This window comes from Dermacentor silvarum, chromosome 4 (genome assembly GCF_013339745.2).
Source record: "Dermacentor silvarum isolate Dsil-2018 chromosome 4, BIME_Dsil_1.4, whole genome shotgun sequence".
Lineage (NCBI taxonomy): Eukaryota > Metazoa > Arthropoda > Arachnida > Ixodida > Ixodidae > Dermacentor > Dermacentor silvarum.
The window spans coordinates 134,728,183-134,756,112 of NC_051157.2; the positions used below are offsets into that span (position 1 = coordinate 134,728,183).

At 46.9% G+C, this 27,930-nt stretch overlaps 2 protein-coding genes across 2 annotated transcripts in view; both read right to left on the reverse strand.

Moving 5' to 3' along the window:
- Positions 1-10,006, reverse strand: part of LOC119450643 (MAM and LDL-receptor class A domain-containing protein 1-like) — a 127,661-nt gene extending 117,655 nt beyond the window's left edge. The window contains exons 1-2 of the mRNA XM_037714157.2: positions 9,787-10,006; positions 1,832-1,864 (exon numbers count right to left, since the gene is read on the reverse strand). Of these exons, the coding sequence (XP_037570085.1) occupies positions 1,832-1,864; positions 9,787-9,946 (193 nt within the window). The 5' untranslated portion in view covers positions 9,947-10,006. The remainder of the gene's footprint in view (positions 1-1,831; positions 1,865-9,786) is intronic.
- LOC119448916 (MAM and LDL-receptor class A domain-containing protein 1-like) overlaps positions 9,951-27,930 on the reverse strand; it is a 69,911-nt gene continuing 51,931 nt past the window's right edge. Inside the window, exons 13-17 of the mRNA XM_037712126.2 lie at positions 20,925-21,064; positions 17,524-17,634; positions 12,900-13,011; positions 11,502-11,577; positions 9,951-10,011 (exon numbers count right to left, since the gene is read on the reverse strand). Coding sequence (XP_037568054.1) covers positions 9,951-10,011; positions 11,502-11,577; positions 12,900-13,011; positions 17,524-17,634; positions 20,925-21,064 — 500 coding nt within the window. The remainder of the gene's footprint in view (positions 10,012-11,501; positions 11,578-12,899; positions 13,012-17,523; positions 17,635-20,924; positions 21,065-27,930) is intronic.

Genomic DNA, 27,930 nt, shown 5'->3' on the forward strand with positions numbered 1-27,930 from the left:
AGCTTACGACATGACGATTGTTGGGTTCTACTTGGGTAGTAGACTAGCATAAGCGAGAGAAACACAGAATGTGACGTGGTCAGCCGCTACGTGCTATGCAGTCGTACGCAGATATGACTGTTATTTGGTGTATGTTATAACGACGATGGTCTATGTACTCCAGCGAAGAAATTCTGAAACATAATTAACCTGGGCGATAATGAAGTTGCTATAACGTCGCGCAGCGTAAACAACTAGGAGGAAAGTGCGTGGGAAAGTGGGCAGGTCCCGCAGATAGTGCCGTGTAACGCGGCGCTTTAAAGCACGAGCTCTCAAGGGAAAGAAGACGAGAAAGTTGCACGTGATGCACGCGCTCAATGTTTTAAACTTGCTGCCTTTTTGAACTAGACAATGCCGTCTGATCATGGCCAATATAGTGGTTAGAGCATCGGGATGCTGTGATCCTCGGCAGAGATTCCAATCCGCCGTCGGTGACACATTATTTTCTTTTGTAGCGTTAGCTACACTGGCCTAGCCAATCCCGTTTCGCGCGGCACATCAAGAGCCGTGCTGCGCATGCGCAAGGATCAGTGATGTCACACGGCTTGCGCATTGGAGCCACCGGAGCCGGCACCTCTCGCGCACTCCGCCGCCGCCGCGCGCGACTCACCGCCGCCGGTCTGCGCATTCCAGAGGAGTGACGTCGTAGCCGTGGTAGACGCACTGGCGCCGGCGCGCGCTCGCTGTGCAGTCGCCGTCTGACACTGCGCTTGAGCCGCTGCGCTTCTGACTGGCGTTTGCCAGTGTGGTATAGCCATGGAGAAGGAGAGCGCAAATGCTGCTCAACAGCGCAGAAGAAGGGAGAAGCTTGACTCATAAGAATAATCTTAACTTAAGAATAAGCTTAAGAATAAGCTAAGAATAATCGGCTGAACCTTTGCTAACGCTACGTATATCCTGACATAGCCGAGCTAAGCCACTGCTTTTTTTTTTATTCAAGCGAAGCATGACAGTAACCTACCTACGCACCACCGACTGCCAATAATAAGGCAAAAAATGCTTCGCATTAAAATTCGTCGAACACGAATACAAATTCACACTAAGAGCTTGATAGTGGCTCAGCTGGCTCCCTAATCATATGGGTTAAAATAAAACAGCCTTCGTGTGTTGGGATGCATCTGTTAAAATTCTGTTCTTGTTTGTGTAGCTGCTTTCACTTCCAGTCAATTGTAAGAACAAAATTAAATAAATATAGGTACACAGCACTCGAAACTAGAATAAACAGTATTAACAGCGTATGTAAATCGATACCTTCAATGCCATACTCATACGGACTGTCGACAGGCTTGACAACGCTAGACGTGCACAGAGGCAGTACCAGCATTTTAATTTTTGCTTTTCCTTCCATGTTACTTTACCTCATTGAGTACCTGTTGAGAATGCAGCAGAATAAAGAAAAGCACACCTGTTGCTGCACCGCGCGCAATAAAAAGAATGGACGCAGGCAAACAATTACAAAGAAGTTGTGATATAAATAAGGAACTTGCGAGACCATGCTTGTTGTTATATTTCCTGTCTCTTTTGTCTTCTGTGCGCGCTGCATTTCAGACGTGATTACAACACATTTACTCCGCCAAATGTTTCAGTTTCCTCCCTCGAAATAAACTTGGTTCCATAAAAATGGCGAAAAGCCAAATACGTGAGAGAGTGACGTGATGTAAATTTCTTTAGGTTAATGGAAAGGTGGCGGTAAGAATGTGAACTACTTTGAACTGCTTTATCATACGCCATTGCTGATACGCTTATTTCATGTAGTATACAAGATATGGTCGGACGCTGGCTTTCTACTCACTCGCTGAATTGGGAGCTGACTTTGGATGAACGCCTGAAAGGCAAACAAAAAATAGCCGTAAATAAAATGAGTGGCATGCGTTTTTCAATGACTTGTTTCGATAATGGGTCAGTATTTTTCCTTTCCACCCGACAATAGTTAAATTCAGCTCTGAACACACGCGGAACAAACTTAAGCACATTGACACGTACCAAGGATGTATAGCACGAAAACCACATTCAATAATTCTAATAATAAAATTTTGTAATAGTCGTACGTTACAATTTTTCTGATGCATTTTACTTTGAGAAATTCAGTTATTTCACCAGCGCCTCGGCGCTACCCGGAAGGCCTACGTGGTCGGGGTGGTTCGGCATAATTTTCTTGGACGAGGATGCCGCACGCCGACACCAACGCCAGATTTTCTGCGACATGGGGCCTTTAACGCTATCGCGTTAGAATAGTTATACAAGACATTTTATGCACACAATGGGCATTGTGCTAAGTCAACAGGATGTTCAAATGTGTAGTAGGAATAACAAATACATAGATAACCCTGACGGACTTGGGAATCAGGGTAACAGAAGAATGGCGAGAGAACATGTAGGATAATAATAAAGGAATAATAGGTATAAGTATGGCCAAGGCATCATGTAAGTTTTCTACAGAATCGCATTTATGAACCCCATCACGGAGTGGTACATTGGACATATCGGTTGAAGAACACATGCACACAAAGAAAAACATTTTGCGTAAGGAGTGGTCCCTCATGAAAGATGGTACGGTTCGCTTCGAAACACATTAACGTCTTCCACGGATGCACAATCAAACTGACGGCGAATGCAAAGGAGCAGGCGCCGTTTCCGCAGACTACCGGGACCTCATGGTGTGTCACGACGTGAAAGCAGGTGTACGTAAACAAAACTAGGGCGTTTTAAAGCCCCGCCAAGCGAACAGTAATACTTCGATGAGGGAAAAAATTGTGAGGAAGCAATTAGCATAAGGTAATGGATAAAATCGTGTGTTGGGCTTTCCATTGAGTTAGGCATGTCAGTCTACTCTTAGTTGGTTGTTCATGACAGTAGTTGCGCTTGCTTTTTCTAAGTTGAGTACAAATGCATTTTTCCAGATACCAAACAATGTACCTTGAATGCAACGTTTCTATGAGTACGACCCTTGTAAGTCTTTGATGTAAAGTGCATGAAGAACGTTATGAAATTTAATAATTCAGCAGGCGACTACTCACACGATGCCGAAGTGTAAAGAAACTGGACGCAAAAGTTGTCATAATTCGCACAACGGACGGTAAAACATTCGCGTTTCAGTTAAACATCCCGATCATTGTTTTTTTCGATAAAACACACGCACGCGCACACACACACACTCAACTGTTCGTTCAGTCCGCCATAAGTGGTCAAACTGGGTGGTGCAAGCGTCTCGAGAATTACACTAGCGCTTCGTAGGACGCTGACGTAAGAGGCAAATATTCCAAAATAATATCTTCAATAAAAGATTTCAGTGCGCTTATATGGCTTTGTTGTCGTGCCAAAAGCAATCAATAAATGCTATTTTCTGTGTTTCAATAATGCCATTTTGGTGAGCAAGCGCAGATTGGAACAAAAAACATCATGAGATATTTAGATATTATGGCGTCTCTGTTGGCACGACGTTTATTCGGCCCGAGTACTCGGCAGCGAACCAGCAAAAGCACACACCCGATGATGATGATCACACATAACTGAAGATGAGGATCGCGCAACGTAGGATGATGATGATAATATACAGATGAAGAAGACGTGCGTAATAAACGCCCACACTAATTTCCCCCCCACGTGGAAGCGGCCATCCTGGCCGCAAGTCAAGGCGACGAAGAACGCCGCGTGAAGGGTTTCATGCGGGAGACATGAACGACCTCGGTGCTGCGACAACGGCGGTCTGTGGCGGCGACAACAGGAGTCACGCGATAATTGACGGGTGATGTCTGCTCCAGGACGATGTAGGGCCCGATGAAACGCGGCTGGAACTTGTCGCACAAACCAGGCGTGCGAAGGGGCGTCAATAGAAGTATTTCGTCACCAGGTCGGAAGGACACAACGCGATGGAGGGTGTCATAAATGATCTTCCGGTCGTGTTGCCTGGCCGTCGTGTTGACGCGAGCACGCTGGCGACACTGGGCGAGTCGTGAAAGGAATTCTTCGCTAGACGATGCAGATGGATTGACAGGAGCATCGAAGAAAGAAACGTCTAGAAGGGAAGTAGGCGACCGTCCGTAAACTAAGTAAAATGGCGAGTAGCCGGTGGTACGCTGAACGGCCGTGTTGTAGGCGAAAGTGACGAAAGGTAGAATTTTGTCCCAATTCTTGTGATCAGGCTGAATATATACGGCGATCATGTCGGCAAGCGTGCGATGAAATCGCTCTGTCAAGCCGTTAGTCTGTGGATGGTAACTCGACGCTGTTTTGTGGGTGGTACCAGAGGCGCGCAGGACTTCGTTTAAAAGTTGCGAGAGAAAGACCTTTCCACGGTCGCTGAGCAGTACTCGAGGAGCACCATGGCGCAGAATTATAGCTTGAAGGACGAAGTCGGCAACCTCCGAAGCTGAGCCAGTGATCACTGATGTTGTCTCAGCGTAGCGCGTCAGGTGGTCGATGGCGGTCACTATCCACCGATTTCCAGCTGCAGTAACAGGAAGGGGCCCGTAAAGGTCGATACCAACAACCTCAAATGGTGCGTCAGGACACGGAATAGGCAGTAATTCGCCGGCAGGAGCAGAGGTTGGGAGTTTGCGACGCTGACACGGAGAACAGGAACCGACGTATCTCGCCACACTAGTAGAAAGGCCAGGCCAATAGTAACGGCTTCGAATGCGATCATAGGTTTTGTGGAAGCCGAGATGGCCAGCAGTCATGTCATCGTAGAATGCTTTGAGGACATGGGCTCGAAGAGAGCGTGGTAGAACGGGCACCCAGCGTTGACCGTCAAGGTGGTAAATGCGCCGATACAGCACGTGATTGTTCAGCTTGAATTGTGCGAGTTGGCGTCGAAGCCGCGCGTTAGGTGGGCGAGAAGCGCCAGAGAGGTGGTCTATCATACGCCGACAATATGGGTCAGCCCTTTGGCGAAATGCAAATGTTTGATCGTCGTCCGGAGAAAGGCGGTCTATGGTGGCTAGAGAGGAAAACGGCGCAGAAGTGACATCCGAAGAGCTGCTTTGCGACGCAGTTGCCGAGGTGTCAAGTGGGTGCGCAGGAAGCGGGCAACGAGAAAGAGCGTCAGCATCTTGGTGTTTTTTGCCTGACTTATGAATAATGTCAAAGTCATATTCTTGCAGGCGGAGAACCCAGCGACCCAGCCGTCCAGTCAAGTTCTTGAGAGTGGAGAGCCAGCATAATGCGTGGTGGTCCGTAACAATTGTAAAATGACGCCCGTGCAAATAGGGACGAAACTTCTGTACGGACCAAACAATCGCCAGGCACTCCTGCTCAGTGATTGTATAGTTCTTCTCGGCATCGGTGAGTACGCGGCTGGCGTATGCAACGACTCTCTCGTGCGAAGAGTTGTTGCGTTGCAGAAGAATGGCACCGATGCCGTGGCCGCTAGCGTCTGTGTGCAAGAGAGTCGGTGCAGTCTCATCAAAATGGCAAAGCACAGGTTCAGACGTGAGGGCGCCCTTTAACATGCCAAAGGCTGCTTCACAATCTTGAGACCAGTGAAAGGGTACACCGGAAGCAAGTAGTTTGTGTAGTGGCGCAGCGATGGAGGCAAAGTTCCGTATAAAGCGACGGAAATAAGAAGCGAGGCCAAGGAAGCTTCGCAAGTCTTTAGGCTTTTCTGGGCGAGGGAAGCGAAGGACCGCAGCAATCTTGTCAGGGTCAGGACGTATGCCCTCCTTGCTCACGACATGCCCCAGGACCTTAATGGATCTGTTGGCGAAATGGCATTTCTTCGTGTTGAGCTGAAGACCAGCGTCGCCAAGGCACGTCAGAACTTCATCTAAGCGTTGCAGGTGCTGAGGAAACGTGGATGAAAAGACGACAATGTCATCCAGGTAGCAGAGGCAAGTTTTCCATTTCAGGCCACGCAGCACGGTATCAATCATGCGTTCAAAAGTCGCAGGTGCATTGCATAGCCCGAAAGGCATGACGTTGAATTCGTAAAGTCCATCAGGGGTGGCAAACGCTGTTTTTTCTTTATCGTCTTCGTGCATGGGAATTTGCCAATAGCCAGAACGCAGATCGAGGCTCGAGATCGAGGTATTCTGCACCATGTAGTGAATCAAGGGCGTCGTCAATGCGAGGCATAGGGTATACGTCCTTTCGAGTGATCTTATTGAGGGCCCGGTAATCGACGCAAAAACGCACGGAACCGTCTTTTTTTCGCACCAAAACAACCGGAGATGACCAAGGGCTAGCTGAGGGCCGGATTACCTTCTGTTGTAACATGTCCGCGACATTTTCTTCTATGATTTTCCGCTCGGCTAGGGACACGCGGTACGGGCGTCGGCGCACTATCGACGCTTCGTCTGTCTGAATGCGATGCGCTGCAGCTGTGGTTTGGCCCAGAGTCGACGAATGGACATCAAATAAATTCGCGTGTTTGTTCAACAAAGCAAGCAGCTGCTGCATATGTGAAGGTGACAAGTCACTGCTGATGGCTGCAGTAAGGGCGGAGGGAGAAGCAGTAGCACAAGTAGAAGGGTCTTTGGAAGACATAGTCGTAAGGGGCACGACACATACAGGCCCTGGGTCGGCCGCGCAAGCCACTGTGGTGCTTTGCGGAAGGAGAATTTTCTCCGATGTCGCGTTCGTGGCGGTGACAAGCGCCGAGCCATTGTGAAATCGAACCACACCTGGCGCAAAAGCGATGCCTTTATGAAGGCAACGGGAAGAGGGCAAGACCAAGACGTCACCATGGTCGATATCGGTCGACATAATGGTAATAATGCGCTGTCGGCCGGGAGGCAGTTCGGTATCTTCCGCAGCGAGCAGGCGCAACGGCGTGTACCTGTCTTCCCCAAGTAAGTAGTCAGTGTCCGTAAGATGGACGACACGTTGGCCACAACAAATAGCCGCGGAAGCAGAAGAGAGAAAATCCCACCCTAAAATAAGTTGATGAGCGCACGGGGACAGCACAGCTAATTGTATATGGTGCAGGATATCATCGATCAAAACACAGGCAGTGCAAAGAGCGGAAGGTCGAACAGGGTCTCCTTGGGCTGCAACTAGCGTCGGTCCATCGTATGGCGTCGTGACTTTTCTGAGACGGGAACATAAATCAGCGTGAATAACAGAAATTGTCGCACCTGTGTCCACCAAAGCATCGACGGGCACTCCTTGGACAAACACCGAGAGCATATTGGACGGGCGCGCTGGAGGAATATCAGTCCTGGTGTCGTATGCAGTTTGTCCTCCAAAAACTGCATCGCTTAGTTTTCCGGACGAATGTTAGAGTTGAGGGAGACGGGCCGTAGTGGTGACGTGGAGCGGCGGAACGGCGAAGGGGAGCGGCGTCTGGCTGAACGGTAAGTGCTTCGGTCTTCAGTCGATGCGGGCGGAGAAGTAGAGCGGAGCGGAGGCGAAGAGAAACGCCGGCGTTGGGAAGAGACTCCACCGGAAAAGTTGCGTTCGGAGATGTCGTATCCCCGACGCTCGTCCTGCTGGCGCTTGCGGCAGAAACGTGAAATATGGCCGCGATAGCCGCAGTAATAGCACGTGGGACGTGACGGACGCCATGGCGGATAGTACAGGGGGCTAGGTGATCCGGGAGTCAGTGCAGTCAAATGGGCTGATGAAAGCTCGGGCGGCATCGTCGAAATGTTTACTGGAGGCGCGGCAGCAACCGACGCGTACGTGCGCAGCGGCACCGTGGAGTTGACGTTGCCTGGAGGCGTGGCAGCAACTTCCGCGTACGTTGGCAGGGGGCGAGAGACGGAGGGTTGCACGTGCGTGGAGCAGGTCAAGGACGCCAGTTCATCCCTGATGATGTCACGCAAGGCTGCGCTAGAAGGCGCGCTGGGGCACACGGATGGTGACGACAAGCCCATTGACTGTAATTCTTCGCGTATCATTGCTCGTATCACGACACGTAGATGTGGGTCCGCCGTAGAAGAATAGTCACCAACGTCCGGCTGAAGGCGAACAGACTCGAGTTCGTCCAGGCGCTGACACGTTGTAACAACGTCAGCGATTGTAGTGGGGTTCTTAATGGCAAGGGCATTGAAGGCGACTGATCTAATGCCTTTCAGAATGTGGCGCACTTTGTCTGACTCTGGCATAGATGAACTCATACGGCGGCAAAGCGCAAGAACATCCTCTATGTATGATGTGTAAGACTCGCCTGGCTGTTGTTGGCGAGTATCGAGGGTTTTCGTTGCGATGGTAGAACGAACGGCCGGTGTACCAAATACTTGGCGCAGCCGCTGCTTGAAGGCAGCCCAGTCAGTAAAGTCGATCTCGTGGTTGAAGAACCATGTCTTCGCCACACCCGTCAGATAGAAGGAGACGTGGCGGAGCTTGTTAAGGTCGTCCCAATGATTAGCGGAACTGACGCGCTCGTAGTCGTCGAGCCAGTCCTCCACATCTTCTTCACGAAGACCAGCGAAGAGATGGGGGTCACGCTGGTGGCTGCTGAGGATGTAAGGGGTGGCTGGTGGTGTCAGAACGGTAGCGGTAGAAGTGGAAGGTGGTGCGTCCTCAGACATGCTAGCGGACAGTGGGCCCAAGCGGCGGCCTGAACGTAGCTCCAGGGGGTAGACTGAGCGGGCAGAGGACTGAGGATCGAAGAGCAACTCCACCACTTATGGCGTCTCTGTTGGCACGACGTTTATTCGGCCCGAGTACTCGGCAGCGAACCAGCAAAAGCACACACCCGATGATGATGATCACACATAACTGAAGATGAGGATCGCGCAACGTAGGATGATGATGATAATATACAGATGAAGAAGACGTGCGTAATAAACGCCCACAATATAAAAAAGTAAAAGTACAAAAAACAGGAAATACGTAGATGAAACTGGCATTCAGTCCCGCCGCGTCTTTATTGATTGTAAATGATATAATTCCTAATTTGTGTCATAGGTTATGACCTAATGTTGAATTAAAAAAAAATGACAGCAGATCCACGAGGTGAATGATGATGAGTGGGCGAAGCTCCGGAGGGAATCATCGGATCTCCCGCTTAAGGGGACGCTAGCACAAACGCGTTAGAAACGTGCAGTACTCTCTAGTAAGGGGGAGCGGCCACAGCGTCTTACGCAGCCATTTACACATGCCGGAACGTGCACCGCGTTTGCCGACGCCATCACATGACTGCTGAGAGAGTATACCCCCCGTATTCATAAACGCTCCTCGACTTGAACTTGACTTGCCACCGCTTTGGGCAGCGCGTTAGAAACGCGTTGAAGGTAAGGTGGAGAGGCCACAGCGTGTTACACCAGCTTCTTACACGAGCCGTAACGCGCTAGCACAAACGCGTTAGAAACGCGCTAGAAACGCGGCCTTTCGTTAATGTTGGGTATTTATAGCCATCGTGGTGCGTTTGTCCATGTCCGCTTCGTGGCGTAGTGGGCTAACGCCGCGCGCTCGGAAGCGAGGGGTCCCTGGTTCGATTCCGCGCTACGGACACAACTTCGGAATTTTTTTCTCATTTTTCTCAGACTGGCTCCACACTACTACTACTACTACGACGGGGACGGAACGGGTGCCGCTATAAGGTGCTTCGCCCCTAAAACGAAAGTGCCCCAAGAATTGAGTTTACAACAGTGGGCGAACACGAACACTGAAAGCGTCCAGTCAAGTTATTTCGCGGGGTGTCCCGCAGGACTTCGCTGCTACAACGCTGCTATTAAGATATGTTGTCATTTTCATCACTGTCCCCTTTTATCGACATTCTATGCGTGTATTTGATGCACTTACGCGTGTTCTGGCATGTAAGATTCAAATTTTGTGGTGCGCACACTGCAGAGTAAGACATACCTGGTTGCGATTTGGTAACCTTGATTCTTCCAATGGCCATCGTTCCGTTTGTCCAATTTCCTCTAACGACTTCAATCCCGAGCTGGCACTGGGTACCCTGTTCCAGTGTCAAGTTCGCCGTCGCCCACACCGAGACTTCATCCAGTTCGAGGAAGTGCATTACTTCACGCTTCGTCGAGGCTCTGTCTCTGTAGCAGGACACGGATACGTTCGCTGTGGTAATATCTGGGGAGATAACATAGGGAGTGTGGACAATCAGACATTATATCGTCTAATTCTGGGGTTTTACGTGCCAAAAGCACTATTTGATTCCGATGCACGCTGTAGTGGGGGGCTCCCGATTAATCTTGAGCACATGATAATATTTATTATGCCCCCAATGTAAGGGACACGAGCGTATTTGCATTTCTGGCCCAGCGAAATGCGGCCGCCGAGGCCGGTATTTGATTCTGCGAGCTCTCGCTTATCAGTGCAGCACATTAGCCGCTGAGCCACCGTGACGGGTCATCACTCGTTCCCGCTGCGATTAAAAACATAACTAAGATAACAGTTGATCTATCGTTGTACCTCGATCAACTTGTTAGACATAGGTCGGGCACTTCGTTTACTCTGACAAATACTCGTACGTTTTTAAATGCATGGTCACAGTAGCGGAATCAGAGTGCAGAAATGCGCTCGCCGAAAAGTACGCCAACATTGGCGTTGGCCACACATGCGGGCGTTTTTGATAGTTTGGGTCTCAGCTGGAATCACTGCGACTCTGATCGGCGATGCTGAGTGAAGGTGATAGTTCCAGGCAGCATTTGCACACGCGAATACAGCGGTCGCACCTCATTGGTCTCCCTAGGTCGGCGGTGAGCGGCAGGCTGCAAAAATGGCTCCGGACACCTTTCCATACAGGTGGCAGAAAAATGCTGCCGCTCGCCTGTTTTGGCGGCACGCTTTCTGCCGCTGGTTTTGCTACAGTAAGCATGTGCTAAGCCATAGTTGCAATGCAGACAGCTGGCGATATTTCACCACGAGTTCCCATCGGCATGAAAGTGCTGGTTTCATTTGTTCGGCTATTCAGAGCCCCATGTGGCGGGCCTAAGGGTGCAGGCAAATACTAAAACGAATGCTTTGTAAAACGTTATCCTGAAATGGTATTTTGTTGGAGGATAGAATTAAAATGAAATGGTATCCTTAAAATTCAATAGAAAGATTAGGTGCGTACGATTGCTGGTTTTTACATCGATCCGTACGCGTTGCACACGGGAGTGAAATAAGCAATGCTCGACCGTTAGATCTTAGGGACACTTTCTGCCATCAGTGTAAAATGCCCAAATAAAAGACCGGGAAATAACATTGGGCAATAAATAAACAAGTCTAGGTATTACGTTCTTTTCATTGCAGAGCAATGACGTTTCATGAAACACATATGATGCTTTATTTTTGTTTTTCAATATGTAATCAAGAAATTTGCCTTTGTGTTATTTTTGCAGGGAAAGAACAACCGGCCTAAACTTAGAATACTTCAAAGTATGAAATTTACAGGGCACGCAAAGGGTACTGGCCATGCTTTAGACGTTATAACTTCAATTTTTTGTTTTTAACGCAAGTGCGCAGCGTAAAAGATTCTGCTTACCGAAACCTGTTCTGATATACTGAATCGACACGTCAATGCCTCCGTCGGCCACATCAAAAGCGGACTTTGTAAGGCTATGGGTCTTATTTGCTTCGGCCGCTCGTCCTCCGATTCATCTTCGGCTCTGCCAGTGGTCAGGTCGAGGTAGGCGAACGAGGATGGCGAGCCTGCAATCGATGTCGCATGAAATTTTACAAAACGCAATCACATATCATCCTGCAATTTGCTGCAAAGGGCATTAGTTCATCCCATTTTCGGAGCTTACCGCATTTTTAATGCATATTTAGCATTTGATTATCAAACAAAAGAATAATTACAGCAGGAGATTGAAACGAGCGTAAAATAGAAAACATAGAAAAACGCTGCCTATAGAGGCCTGATATTGACTGTAATTGAAGTGGAGAGAGTGGTCATTAGAGTTCTGCTTGGCTCATATACATATTGTATTAGCATGAAAATGGGCAATTAAATGAAAAATGATACATCCGCCCAATCATAGCAACTGCTGCAAAGGAAACCCATACAGGTTCTTCGGAAGAAGAGCCTCGCATTTGTAAAAAAATTTGTCCTGGCCCGGGACTCGAACCCGGGAGCACTGCCTTTCCAGGGCAGCCGCTCTGCCATCTCAGCTAACCAGGCGGCTAGCATATGGCAGGGCGAATTCGAATTTATCACCAACTCGAAGAAAACGCAAGTGCTAGACGTAATAGTTCAGCGGAAGGCCGTTAGGTGGAGAGAGTAATTAAATGGAAAATGCGACATCCAGCGAATCGTAACAATTGCTACAAAGGAACAAACAAAGGAAACGATTGCTAGAAAAGATACATTTCACTTCGCCCTGCCATCTGCTAACCGCCTCGTTAGCTCCGATGACAGAGCGACTGCCCGGGGAAAGCGATGGTGCCGGGTTCGAGTCCCGGGTCAGGACGAATTTTTCGCAAGTGCTTGGCTTTTCTTTTGATTAACTCAGTATGCGTTTCCTTTAAATTAAATTATGGGGTTTTACGTGCCAAAACCACGATCTGATTATGAGGCACGCCGTAGTGGGGGACTCCGGAAATGTGGACCACCTGGGGTTCTTTAACGTGCACCTAAATCTAAGTACACGGGTGTTTTCTCATTTCGCCCCCAACGATATACGGCCGCCGCGGCCGGAATTCGATTCTGCGACCACGTGCTCAGCAGCCCAACACCATAGCCACTGAGCAACCACGGCGGATATGGGTTTCCTTTGTAGCAATTGCTACAAGTGGGGGATGTCTCATTTTCCATTTAATTACTTCTCTCCACCTAGCGGGTTTCCGCTGAACTATTACGCCATGAATATGGATGTTTACTTAATCAGAAGTGCAAAGCATATTGAAGTATTCGCACTGGGCTCACCTTGAGGCACACGTGCACCGCGATAGAGACGAGGATTTTCCTAGCCGACCCGTTCCGACGAGCCATCGGAAACAGCCATCGAATTTGTTCACGTAGCCACACAGACCGTCGGTGAAGTCGCACTCGGCTGGGTGGTCACAAGCGTCCGGCCGTAGAATAACGTCGTCGATGCTCAATGACTGCACCTGGCTGCCTGAGAAGTTTGCTCTAAATGCCACCTGCACCGACGGCGAGGAAATATTCAGAGAATACAGAAAAAACGCTGACGCTGTGTTCAGACAACACAGACAAAATGAAAAGGCAGGCCGATATTCTAGAAAAGAGTCCGTCTGGCCAATGTAAAAAAAAGTTGGAGGACGCTTGAGCTACGCCTTTAAGAGTGGAACACGATAGCATTCAAAGATCCCTTGTTGCTTGTCAGGCTTCCCGGCAACTGTAGCTTTTTTGTCCAACTTCGCCTCCGTGAGCTGCTGCCGAGGAGGCGAGCGCCATCTGGATGGGGCTTTTGCAAGGAAGAAACCACGGCACGCCGCTGTATGAATTGTAGAAATGCTAGGAAAGGGGTTCGTGTTTTAGTTTCAGTGTCAGAGAATTGTTTTCTCATATATAGAAATTACAACCCGACGCTATCGCGTCTGTAGGTTGTGGTTAAGTCGTTTACCTCGAGAAATTCAATTTTGTTCACTAACGCCTTGCGCCACGCGGAGAGCCTGTGTGGTCGGGGTGGTTCGGGATGATTATTTCCGCCAACAACGCTGGCGCGCAACCACCGACGCCGGATTTTCTGCGACACGGGTCCTAAACGTTATCGCATTGAAACGAAATGAAAGTGTAACGGACTGAAGTCAAAAGCGACATGAGAATGACAGTAAATAATATTTTGCTTAGAAGAAAGAGCCCCAATTACCTCCTTTATTTTCCGATCCCTTCTTTTTCATATTCATATTTCGCGCTGTCTTACCTAAAAATTTATTGCAGCTTTCGTAGTTATTTTGGGTAATAACTATGTTAACACTGGAAAAATATCTGGTCCAATCCCCCATAGTTGGTAAGGACCATTGTTGGCAAAGAAAACAGAACACACCGCCACATATATGCTGACAATCACGACTGCCACACAGAACCTTAAAAGCATCTTTACGCCTTTCCAAATTCTTCGCACCACCTCGTATTTATTCTGAGCCCACAAAGCTGTATATTTAGCGGCACGAGCACCAAGTGACACGCTTTGTTTCTTGCTCAGCAACTTCCGGTTAGGGGCCGACTAAGAATAAAGCATAGAAAAATAAAAACATGTAGACATCGATGGTTCTACTTATGTTTGATGATAGATATGACATCAGAGCATGCACATAGTACAGTAAAGAGCTAAATAAGTGTCAGGAATAATTAGAAACAATTAAGAAAAGTCTAATGGCCGCGCACCAAAGCACACAATCGTACACTTTGGATCCCACCGGATCAGTACTGGTTCCCGTGAAACTCCAAGAGCAGAAGTCTTATGATCAGTGACGTCACACTTAAACCAGCAGTGCACGCTCATTACTAATCCAAATAAAAACAAGCTAATTAGAGCTACACAACACCTTCAACAGAGTGAACGCCTGCGTAACACAGCGGAGAGGGGACATCACTCCCTCCTCTCTCGCTTCTCCTCCCTAGGCGCGCACCTGCTCCGTCGCTCGCTCACGCGCGACAGCTGCGAGCCGGCGCTCGTTACCTGCTCTCACGTTAGCGGTGGAGGGGCGCGTAAGGTGCGCTTCGTGCGCCGTCCGCTAGGGGCCTTTCGTCGCGCCCTCCTCGCCCTCCTTCGCTTCATCGCCCGCTCCTCTGTGCATGGCGGTTTCCCGCTAGTTCCACTCGCTCGCTCTTCCGAGTTCCGTTTCCCGCCCGTTCCGTTCGCCATGGGAGTAGACGACGTGGAGGCCGATCCAAGTGTTGTGTACCGTCGAGTTTCCGACAACTAGGATGCCGGGCCTAGTGTAGTGTAGTTTACGTCGTTTACATCAAGAATTCACCAGCATTATCTTAGTCGGTGTCGTACTTCTTTTAGGGCGAAACTCCTTAAGGCGGCACCCGTTCGTCCCTCGTCGTAGTAGTAGTGTGTAACCTGCAGTCTGAGAAAAATGAGAAAAATATTCCGAAGTTGTGTCCGTAGCGCGGAATCGAACCAGGGACCCCTCGCTTCCGAGCGCGCGGCGTTAGCCCACGACGCCACGAAGCACACATAGACACAAGCACCACGATGGCAATAAATACCCAACATTAACGAAAGGCCGCGTTTCTAGCGCGTTTCTAACGCGTTTGTGCTAGCGCGTTACGGCCCGTGTAAGAAGCTGGTGTAAGACGCTGTGGCCTCTCCGCCTTACCTTCTACGCGTTTCGAACGCGCTGCCCAAGGTGGTGGCAAGTCAAGTTCAAGTCGAGGAGCGTTTATGATTACGGGGGGTACACTCTCTCAGCAATCATGCGATGGCGTCGGCAAACGCGGTGCACGTTCCGGCATGTGTAAATGGCTGCGTAAGACGCTGTGGCCGCTCCCCCTTACTAGAGAGTACTGCACGTCTCTAACGCGTTTGTGCTAGCGTCCCCTTAAGCGGGAGATCCGATGATTCCCTCCGGAGCTTCGCCCACTCATCATCATTCACCCCGTGGATATGCTGTGATTTTTTTTATAAGAAAAAGTTAACCCAAGGAAAACACAACATTAACCCAAATAATACACCAGGGTGCACCAACGCCGAGGTGCGAGTGCCGCTAGCAGACACCTAAGTCAAGGATTGGGGTAGTTTCTAAATTTTTCAATATTGGAGCAGCTGCTACCCCTTTTTCCTCAGATTATCTTGATGATTTTTTTGAGTAGGCCTTCATTTCGTTTATGTATGCACGAAGGTATTTATATTACTCGACTATGTGTATAACTAACCGTTGAATGAATACCATGTCATTACTTCATTTCTCTGTGCAATAAATAAGACCTAGATATGTCGCTTCATTGCTGTGAGCATCAGTATGCGACATATGGCTGTAAGAAATGCAAAATGTAGAGGCTGCTGCCATTTTATTGTACATAATTACAGCAAATAAACTTCATCGTCATCACCACCTTTTCAGTGCCTTCGCCTATTCAGTGCAGTGGTATTTCAGCCCGCGTCTGATGAATCAACATGGCTTCTAACAATTAGGTTAGGATAGATATACTGCGCTAGTATGGCCAAACGAGTGGGTCAAATTATTTTCGCATTCAACTTTACCGAGTTTTTCAGCAAAGCGTCTTCATAGTTTTCATACTTAGTCATTAGAAGCATAATTGTCTTCGCTAATTCCAGTATACATATATCCGCTTGATCCCTTTTTACCAAATACAGGCAATAAATAGCAACCGCAAAAACAAAAGGCGAAAGCTTGCACTAGGCCACGCAAAGCTCAATACACAGCGAAGCTGGCCGATTGATTGCGTCTTTTGGTTGTAGCTAAGTTGAACTTGGCTATGTCGAGGTTTAAACTTGGTTGTAGCTAGGCCTATACTTGTGTACGTCATCTGTGCTAGTACTGGAAAGGCGGTGGTAATACTGCAAAGGTGCGCGGCGCCATCACGCCACAGCCGCGCTATTGCCGCCGCCACAGCTGGTATGACGTCATGCCCCCTGCACCGTCGTGCTACCGCTGCGCACCTTTCCAGTACTAGCACAGATGACATACACGAGTACAGGCCTAGCTACAACCAAGTTTAAACCTCCACGTAGCTGAGTTCAACCTAGCAACAACCAAGAGACGCAATCAATCGGCCAGCTTCACTCTGTCTTGAGCTTTGCGCGGCCTAGTGCGAGCTTTTGCCTTCTTTTTTTTTCATCCTGGCTCAGCGCGCTGCGGAGAGCAGAGAGGCGGGGTCGGGAAGGGAGGAAGCTTGCGAGGAGGAGACCGCGTGCGCATGGGCCGCGCCGCCATCCTGGTTGCCATGGCTACGGCGCGACAGTTTCTTGATACGAACCACACATCACGGCTGGCTTAAACAGCTTCGCTATTTGCGACTGACGAATGCAGAGAACTTTGACGATGCTTGCCTATACTTTGCTTTCTTTACTTTTACACCGAAACTTTGTTTGCGAGTATTCCCGCACACCGAATTTCCTCACTGCGGATGCTGGCTGGGTGCTGCAGCTTCTGCTGCTGTGTTACCGAATAATTCACACGCAGAACAGCCCTACCTTCTTTACTACTCTTATAGGCGTCCAGGCTGCTGGCCTTGTGTTCTGTGGTATTATTCAGTGATAAAAGAAATTTTGCCTTAATATCTACATTGAGACAAATGCATGTTTTCAAAAGCACAGTTCCTTTAATAAAGAAAAACATTCCAACCTTCCTATGCCTTCTTTCGTAACCATTAGGCCTCAATCGCACGTACACTTCTATACTTCTTGGAGATGATCACCGCATATAATAACGATGCTGATAATTTCAATGCATTGGCACAAACCCACAGCCGTGGATTGGCCAAGAAATGGCAGGTAATACAAAATTTGTAAGAATTGAAGAAATACAAGACAATTTATGACATAAGTTGTGACACGAGAGTACTAGCGCGTACGCCAGTTTCTTTTACGCCAAACACGCAGCAATGAAATGGACAACTTATAGCATCTCATTACCACTTCACGAAAGTTTCGCTTCCCACAGATTCCAAAATTTGCGTCTTATCCGCATAATTTCTTTTTTTTCTCGGTGACTCACTTGGAATGTCTTGTCTTGCACGATGTCAACTCGCGCCAGCATCCACTGACGCTCCATGTGCACAGGTTTCCTCCAAACAACTTTGCGTGCGTCATTCACCACTAGCTCCACCTGTGTTATGACAACACACCGAGGTGAGCATAGGGCGAATAATTACGGTTGTTTGTAGTGATACAAAATACAATCGACCAAAGTTAGCATGACGTCCCCAGAACGGTTCTTCACGCAAAACGATTATGGGTGGAGCGGACAGTAAAAGCTCAATGTGGCTCCCGAGTAAATGTGTCTAGTTAACGTGAAAAATTATGAAAATAAATTAGGAGCTGACAGCAGTGACTTCTCTGACTTGTACTGGATATACTACACATTTTCAAAGAGGGCCTTGTCCCAAATAGGCTGATGAAGAAGACTTAAGCAACATACAGTATCTCGAAGTGTTTTCAAGGCCAATAGGGTGGAAATGTACAGAAAGGTAGATCCAATCAAGAAGTAAAAGAAAATATTGTTTCTAGAAAAAAACTATTTCTTTCTTCCCCTCCTCCTTTCTAATATTCTATCAAATACACAATCTAAACCAGCTTCTTCACTGCAAGTCACTTGTAACAGTGGGCACAAGAGTTTACAACAGTGTGACATGAAGCCGACCGACTGTTCGCATGGCATGCACAGCTGGTAGCATTCAGACAGTAGAAAGTTTGAATGTTACTTTGGAAGCAACGGTAATTCGATATTTTCCATAGATATGTGTCCCAAAACGCAACTTGACTTGATGCACGGCTGACACGTCCGTGGATAGGTGTTTATCGACTGAGGCGTTCTGTGCTAGCCGCGCCAGGCTTAGCCATGGACATTCCTGTTTTCTTCGTTGTAGTTTCTAACTGAACTATTTAATGCTGTGTGACTGGGATCGCGGTGTTTTTAGACGCAGAGAAATAAAGTTTTATCAATCTTTTTGCGTTCGCCCTGAATAGTTCAAGCGACACTAAAGGCAATTATTAGGTCAAAGTAAAGCGATAGATTAATGTTTGAGAACGTCTAAGGCGTCAATATTATCACAGACAAAGCTTTACAAATCGACCATTTCAAGTAAACCCAGGACACGATTTGAGACTCCCCCACGACAAACAAGTGCTTGCCTGATGAAGTAGTCACTCCTCAATATATTGCTGTCAATAGTATTCACCACTCGTATTAAAAAATCATTACATTGCATTATAATATGAAGAAATGGTTATTTGTGCAGTTCTTATCGATTATTAGAAAAAAATAACTCATTGCCGTTACCCTTGTCCACGACGCGGGGTATCATTGCCGCTCGACATTGCGCCGCATATATAGTTAATATACTACTCCTAGAGGGGAAGCTGGGCGAAAAATGTGGCAACCGCAAAGGTTCCGCCATGTTTCACCGACTCCCATTTTTGTAAAACTAAATATATTCAAGATATTACGCAAAAAGAAGCATTTACAGGAAACCCATGCGTATGTCATTTTGTGAAGTTCATTCCGTATATTTTTCAGCAAGACCGGATGGCTATTTATAAAATATGGATGTGAAATTTACGTTGCGTGAAAGCTTGCGTTTCTAGGTGTCGGAATTAGGTGGCATCCTCATACTGAGGAAAGCTTGATTACGCGTCTCGTCTGAATCACATCTCGTCGTCTGCACCTGAGCGCCAGCACAAAAGTAGCAACATGGTGGCGTCCTTGCGGTTACCGATTTTAACACTTGGGCACTTTGGGGAGCATTTTCTCTAGAGTTGCTTATACTATCTCTATCATGCGCCGCCCACGCTTTCACGTTGCAGTAGTTTCGTTATCGCTGGGCTGGTTTTACTGGTTCGCGTAACTCACGAAAACCGCAAGTAGCAGAAAATGCCACGTTCATGTGACATCGCGGGATGCCCGAACAGTTCACGCCACGTGAGCAAGATAGCTCCGTCTTGGCCTGATTTTGCGCAAGAAGCCGTTGCGCCGTCTTCCGGTCGCCATTTTACGCGCGGATGGAAGTAAAGGGCGCTAACGGCGTATGCAATGTCACCACTCTCCGTTCAGGAGCAGGCGATTTCAACTGCACTAAAGGTATGCGTAGCCTTCATACGCGAATTTCTCCTAAACGAAGCTTTTTCTTGGTACGAAACAAGCGCTACAACGTTGCGGGAATGGTATTGCAACAATCCATGTTTACCTAATATTTGCCTTCGGTGTCCCTTTAAAAAGAGTTTGCGGGCGAATTTTTTCGGGTGGCGGACTTCTGTGTATCCTGGAGTAAGGCACAACATAATACGAGGGTTTTCACAGCTGTGCAAGGTCACGTTGCAGGTCAAAAACGACATAACAGTGACGCTAACTATGGTTCTTTTGATGTGTCGTTCCTTTTGTTAACGTGGAGTTAACCTTTTGTGTCAAATGTACAGTGCAAATAAAATAATCACCTACCATCTAGCCTCCATCACAAACAAGTTGATAAGGTGTCTGCAAATGGTGTTTCTGGACCATCAATGTGTGTAGAAGCATGAACGAAGGCACAAATTGCATACCAGACTGCTGTAGGTGCAATATTTCTAAGGAAAACTTAGGTTTGTCGAAAGCCAATGTAGTACACCCGTCCTTTCTAAGCGTTAGCCATCTTAAAAGACAAGAAAAATGCGGCCGAACGTAACATATAAGCTGTTTCCTTGATGCACAAATCAAAGTGCTCGTCGTACCGGAAGTGTGTGACTACATTGACGTTACTCAGATTTACGGTTACTAGCCTTCCCTTATACGGGGAAGGCTAGCCTGATACGGGGAAGGTGGATACACACATCCTGCAAATAACGGTCCTAGAACTCACGTGTAGCCTTTGAAGTTGTGATTTAAGTATACTAGAAGATGCAGCTCAAAAGCCAGAGAACTTGATCTTCTAAGTGGGTGTTTTCTTTTGATTTCAACGTACTTTCCTTTTACCTTGAATCCTAATGTATTGCTCTGTCATTCTAAAGAGAGAACTGCAGAAAACTCTTATTTAGAAAGAGTTTTCAACCAAATGGGGCCTTTCTCTAAGGAACACAAGTTATGTGCCAGAACATTAATTCACCCTGTCCTACCCAATGCATGTACCATATATGCTACGAGTTTCATGCCTCAAAACGCCGATTGAAGCACGGGCCCATAGTTGAGTTTTTGATATGCTTGTATGATGTTTCTGTGGTGGATAGTTTATTATAGCGCTTACATTCTTAATGAATAAATACAGTAATTATGTTTTACCTGAAAACCGTTTCTTGTTTCCTTTTCCTACTAATGCACTCTCCCTAAAGCACTCTCTATGAATTATCAGTACAATCTTCTACAAACATCTTTCGCCAAGCAATACGGTAGATATAAGCGTATGACTCCCAGAATTTTTTTTTTTTTACTTGCAGATGGGCGTCGCTTCCCCGTGACTCCAGGTACCAGAACTCCAAGCACTGCGGCTCATTCTGTCCGTTCCACTTAGGACTGATCACCGTGGCGCCACTGGGTGGTGAAGATGCTTGCGTGACCGTCAAGACGTACACTGCAGGTAAGCATATTGAAGGAGCACATTCAGCAGTTGTAAAAGAAGCCCTTCATCTATCATGCAACCAACGGTCTCGAAGTTGTGTAAGAAAAAATCGCATGACATGTTTTCTTATTGGTAATATAGTCGCGTCAATATTCGTCCGGCCGTACATAAGATTAACGCAAAGGTTATTTAAAATGTGAATCTGGATGCACTGTTTTCACTTACCAACTGGGCTTTCAGTTCCATGCATGAGAAATTGTGGCTTCGTGATGACCGAGAAAAAAATATTCACTGATGATAGCATATTCTATAATGCGAAATTCCAGCGCAGCTCCATGCGTGTTTTCATTTCACGGTGTATTGGCGGGCACGGACAATCTAGGTAGTGCGGTACGTTGCAAACGGAGCGAAGTATGCCTCGCTAATCGGGAGATCGCGAGAGGCAGCACGTGGGTGACGCGTGGGCGTGATTCACAGCAGCCGCTGCAGACAGACCTCCGCTCATGCAGCGCTTTGTTCCCATACAGACGACGCGTGCTACTCTGGCGACATCTCGTGGCCATCATCGCCGCAGAGACCACCTTGCGCGACACTATGCCTTTCGTCTCACGCTTTCACCACACCCTCCTCCTCCACTTTACACCTCGCGCTCTCTTCGCTATCGCCGTCTTTCGTGTCCAGCTGCGCTCCGCGTATGCTCTTCAATTCTTCTTTTTGCTAGTTCGCTCGGTTACACCGAGGGCGCCTAGGAGCTGCTCTAAAAAAAACATAAGGCGGTGAAAGTTGCCATTGGAACTTCCACGTTGCAGCGCCAGAATGTGTGCTATTATGAAAGTTAGCGCAATTAAAGTCGATGACCGTTAAAGTAGATGACTCTAGGAAACCTATAAAATAATGATGCGTTGCATGCCACGGCGGCTCAGTGTCTACGGCGTTGTGCTGCTGAGCTCGAGGTCGCGAGTTCAATCCCAAGCCCCGGCGGCCGCCTTTTGGTTGGGGCGAAATGCAATATCGCTCTTGTCCTTAGATTTAGATGCACGTTACAGAACTCCTTGAGCTGAAAATTAATTCGGAGTCCACTACTCCTGGGTGCCTGATATACAGATCGTTGTTTTAGAACGTAAAATCCCATATTTATTTTAATTGATGAAATGCTAGCGTTGCGCACAAACTGGGATAACTTTGGAAACAAACCGCGCGAAGAGAATATGTAAAGGGAAAAAGGAGAAACGGTTTCCATTAAGAAATGAGATAAACTTGCTGCACCTCATTCTGCAAAAATAGCTTATTCGCACCTGCACGGATTGCTTTCGATTAATTTGGAAGAAATCTCAGATACCGGAGGTATAAAATTGGCAGTTAGGTTTAAAATTAGCTTTTGTTGAGCAGAACCCCTAAAAATGAGAAGTTGTTGGTGTCAATATGGACAGCTCTTAAAAGCAATGTAAATGAGACAACTGTGCTTACCTGATTTTTTCTATTTTTTACATTTTAATATTTTTTTCGGCAACAGTATAACGAAACAACTGTGCATCCTGACTAGCAAAAAGTTGTAGTGTAATTTTATTATATAATCAAATACCTAATTTATGTGATCTATTACAATTTATTGTGGCGAGCTTTCCTGCTTACATGCACAATTTATGAACGCGGACCATACAGCGAGCGCTTTTCCATTGCAAATTTCTTAGAGCGTGCTTCCTTCAATGGAACCTTACTGCCCGATCGGAAGTTATGACTGGCGCTTCCTCTTTTGCGGCTACATAATATAAGGACAAGGGAGGTATGAAGTCGTAGTTCACACGTCTTTTTACAGCGGAGCTGTTAAGGCCTCACTAGGTTGGTCTCGTTGTCCTGTGCAGCATCGCCGAGCTGGGAGAGAGTGAAAGCAGAGCATAGGAGGAGAGGAGGTGCAGAGGGAGAAAGAAAGAGAGACAGACAGTGAGCGGGAAAATAAAGAAATAAATGAAACAAACTGAACTTTCTTGGGCAAGGCGGGATACGAGCACGGGTACCCAGGGTCCGAAGGCGAGTGTCATAACCACTGCGCTGTACACCCGCGCTTGCATAGCTCCACTGTTTCATCAGATTTCATAAGCGTGGAACTGGCTTAATTTATTCATAAGCCGTTTGCTGTCCCCGCTCCCAGCTTCAGTGTAACAGCACATCACAGATGATACATATTATGCTATTATAATTGGCGAAGATCCCCACAGGACTACTTGAGTCTTTTTTATTCCAGGAGCTCCGCGGCCATGTTTAAAGGCCTTCTCCAGGACGCCAGCAGTATTTCATTGGACCCGTTAAATATCCGCAACTCCTGTTCAGTGCGTCAGTGGACAGATCGTTCACCGTAGAGAATTATACTTTTTTTCAAGGAAGCGAGGGTAGATGGCTCACGCCACTCTTACAAGCGAGATTCTGCTGGAGCCTGATAATCTAATATACAGAGCAGAAGTAAACGCTGTCATGACCATGTTATGTTCTGTCCCTTGTTGTCTATCGGGAAGATTAATATTAAATGTAACGCACAAAAAATAACTAATAGTTTATAATCTAATGATGAGCTGCTGCTTCAGGATACAATGCTTCTAGATATATTTAACTTCTAACGGTGACTGGTTGCATTCTGGCGTTGAACTATACTAATTTTAACGTTTTCCTTTTTGGGGTAAGGAGTATACGTCCGCGTTAATTGCAGTGTCAATTAAACCTTGTATTTAGGAGTCACGTTCACTAAGGTTACAACAAGTGGGTGAAGAAGTGCGTAAAGAATAATGGCAAATTATATTGCTGAGTTTTGCATTCTACACTTGGGTGTTTAGGGAAAACTACATCACAAACAAGTAACAGCAAAATCTTTAAACTTACATACCAGAGTTTACAGGTCCGGAGCGCATATCCAGTGTGGGTTCTTTAAACCAGTACTGCTTGGCTTGTCGTCGCCAACCACCGGTGGATTTCCATTCACATTCATCGAACTCAAAGTCGCAGTATCCTGGAGGGTGGTGCATAGTCATCATTTAGCAGACCTCATAACATTATGTACTAGGAGTTAAAAAATGACAGCAGAGGCATAAGTAGTTGTGTTTCTCCGTTTTTCGCATTATTCATCACTCATGTCTAATCTGTACAGTCAGTCCATGACACATTAGAGTTGAGTAACACGCATTGACATACATCATTGTTTTTGGCATGGCTACGGCTTACAAGGTGGTAGGGTGCCACAAAATAGCCGATACTGTAAACTTAATCCGATGCCAGTAAATAGTGCGCATATGGTAACTGACCGACTGCATTTGCCACATCAAGCTTTGACCAAGGAAGGCAGTGTTTGCTGAAAGGCAAGTTTCATGCGCGATCCCAGTGCCTAATCATTTTATAGTGTATTATTGCTACCAATTATAAACTATGCTTAAATGACCCACATTCTCATAATGCTTCAACACTGACAAGTTAATTGGTAACTGTAACAACATTGTAACAACATTGGCAACTGTAATGCAAGAAAGTTCTGTGACATGAATGGTACGGCCGAGTATTATAAAACTGCCCTGCCCCACAGAAAATGACCCGAATGTCTGTGTGATCACGCCGCTTTAGGTAGAAAGCATACCATATGCACACAAAGTACGAAATAATTGGCCGCCATTCCGCCCTGCGAACGTTAATGTACAGCGAAGCTGTATCAAACACCACACATGGTCGAGAATTGTATTCACGCTGTTCTTCTGGTGTTTTTAATTTCCGTAGTCTACCCATGGCAGTCTTAGAAGGAACTGAATGAGTTGCTGGACGGGTCACCCTTTTAAATATGAAAGCGTAGTGACGTCACTAAGTATATATATATATATATATATATATATATATATATATATATATATATATATATTGACACGTATACATGTTTATCTTTCACCGGTGACCGCTTTTCACCGGCTAACAAATGTTAAACGTTATCGCTAGGCGCAGGACCCGCCTGCATGTATCAGAAGTTTTTCGAACGTTATCGATGCTTCTATCCGTTGTCTTTTGTCACCGACGCTCATGTAATCTGATTGTATGAGCGACGCGAATTGTTTAGAACTTTCTGGAAGACACGCGGGTACCAGGGATTAATCTGGAACCTTCGATGACTCATGTATAAAAGCCGACGCGTTTCGCCGCCGATCAGATTTTCGACGATCGCCGACTGTGTTCGCCGCTATCGTTTACCTTCAAGTGCAACTTTTGTGGGCACAGGTTCGCCCAATAAAGCAAGTTGCACGCGGTAACTAACTGCACGCGTACTGTTTTTTTTTTTTTTTACAGCGAAACTGCAAATGGCTGAGAACCGGGGTTTCGTGGCGTTTGTGTGCAGAAATTATCATCATCTACAATGGCTCGAGCGCCGTCATCTTCTTCCACACCTGGCTTGTCGGCGCATTTCGGCGCAGACCATGTCAACGTGCTCATGGCACTGCTCGCGCGTTCGTCATCGTCGTCTTCTTCCACAGCTGGCTCCATTGCTGCTCATCATTCCAGCGTAGAATTTCACTTCTTTTCTGTCGTCGTAATGGGGAGCCCTTGTTTGAGTCATTACTTAGGTGTATATGAGTCATTCAGTGTCTTACGTGACGGACGCATCTAATAACAGAGGTGATACGCGAATGTGTATGCGTACCTATCGTCATGATTACCACCGATTAGGACAATAAATTAAAAAAAAAATTAAAATTAAATTATGGGGTTTTACGTGCCAAAACCAGTTCTGATTATGAGGCACGCCGTAGTGGGGGACTCCGGAAATTTGGACCACCTGGGGTTCTTTAACGTGCACCTAAATCTAAGTACACGGGTGTTTTCGTTCGTACCTTTATTGAAAATTCTGTGTCACCTCTGTGTTGTGTACAAAACAGTTTCGTTGGTCATCGACGTTCACAGAGTGGTATAGCTCATGAATTTTTATTGCGATAGCAATTATATGGACACTCCAAAGCAGATTTCTGCCGTCGGCGTCGCCGTCGCCGTCGCCGTCGCCGTGAGGTTCCGTATGACGTCAATGGAGATGAAATAGTCGCCGCGCGCCGCCGTAAGTGGTTCTTGAGGGAAAGGGAAAGGTTGGCGCTATCTTCTGCAGCCCTTAAGGGAGCACGGCTCAGCGCCGCCGAACGCTGTATGTGCGAGTGAAAGGGCGCGAGGGACGCGCGCTTTCACGGGGAGTGAACGAACGGCAGAGAACAAACGCGCGTTCTGTGCCGTGCTCCCTTAAGGGCTGCAGAAGTAGGCGTCTCTTTCCTCCTTTACAATCACCATATATGTAGAGCAAACGCGCCTTCTTCTGACGCACGAAAGGCCGTAGGGGGGAGGGAGAGGGAAGGGAGGCGACATGTAGCTGCGGCACCAGGTGCCTATTTATATCAGAGGCTCCGGCAACAGTCATCAACGCCGCACGCATTTTGAGCGAACGCGGGCAAAACGCCGACGGCGTCGACAACAGTTCTGCGTGTTGCCGGTGCTGCTGCATGTCCAAATTTATACAGCTGATAAAGCTACTATCATTACTCCGTATAGCTGTCTACAAATTTGCTATCGCAATTGATGTTTCGCCTTTCAGGTGAAACTGCGACAATTTTTTTATACCATCAACGTTCTCGAAGAAAAACTAACGCAACTTTCTAGAACGGGACAGACAGGTGCCGCTAGCCCACACCCAATTATGTGTCTTATCTCCAGAAGTGATCTGTCAAGCACATGCTCAAAGGGAAACTAAATAGGCAGTGCGGTCGAACAAGAAATAGATTCTTCTACGGATAAAACTTTCTGTGTCCTGGAAATTGCATGCACGACGCTGTGGATATTCTGTCATTTTATGTGAGATAAGAGGCCAGTTTTTTCTGTCAATGCATACCAATTAATACGGTGTTGACAAGCACAATCCCGCATGTGAAGGTAACATGGCATGCGGAACTCTCTTTCACGGTGTTAAGTCGGAATAGGTTTGTAGTGCTCAAAAATTTATCGTGGAACAAAAATACATTGCAGTAGCATGTAAGTAACTCACTGTTTCAGGTATAAGGCCATCTATGAAAACGTCGCATTTGTGGAGGTAGGTGTAATTGCATGTGGGCTGTACTTAAAGTGCGCCATGAAGCTTACCTTTTGCATCCGTGAGAACATCACATGCACCGGTTGTTACTTGTACTGGCCCCAAAGCAACAATGGCTGCTTTCCTGAGCGTTTTGAAGAGTGCTGTATAAAATTCCAGCTGGAGAAAGAAACAAGATTCGCTGTTCTTCAACTTTTAATCCTTAAACGTGGACAGTTCATTACATCAAGTTATTGCAAGCTATCCTTCGTCTCGTTTACATTTAGCACGAGCTGAGGAACTGAGAGCAGCCTTTGCAAGGATAATCCTATTTTTGTCTTTTGTTCACATTTGGGCGACAACTGCGAGCCAGATAAAAGACACTAAGGAAACAAATAAATTACAAGGGAAGTCCAAGCTGGTGTAGATTAGGTCAACTGATAATTTTATAAGCCGCGGGTTCCCTGAAAATGTACCATATCTCCGGCGCCTCAGAACGAAGGCGCAAATTTAGATTGCCTGCCTTATACTTGAGAAATAAGGACGAAAAAAAAACTGCAGTGTGGTGTTTCTCACTACAAGTAAAACTACTCGGCAAATCAACGTTTTCTATATGACCTGGTAGTACGGTTTTTTTATTTTCTTTTTTTTTTTTTTGTTGACTGCGCATCTACCTTCCTACGTGCCAATGCCCTTTGTTGTCTGTGACCTACCCTAGTGTTGCCTGAAGGACGCATCTTCCTTTTTCTTTCTTTTTTTTTTGAGGGCACATTGCCATCACTTTCAAAGGTTGAGCCATACGGCCATTTGT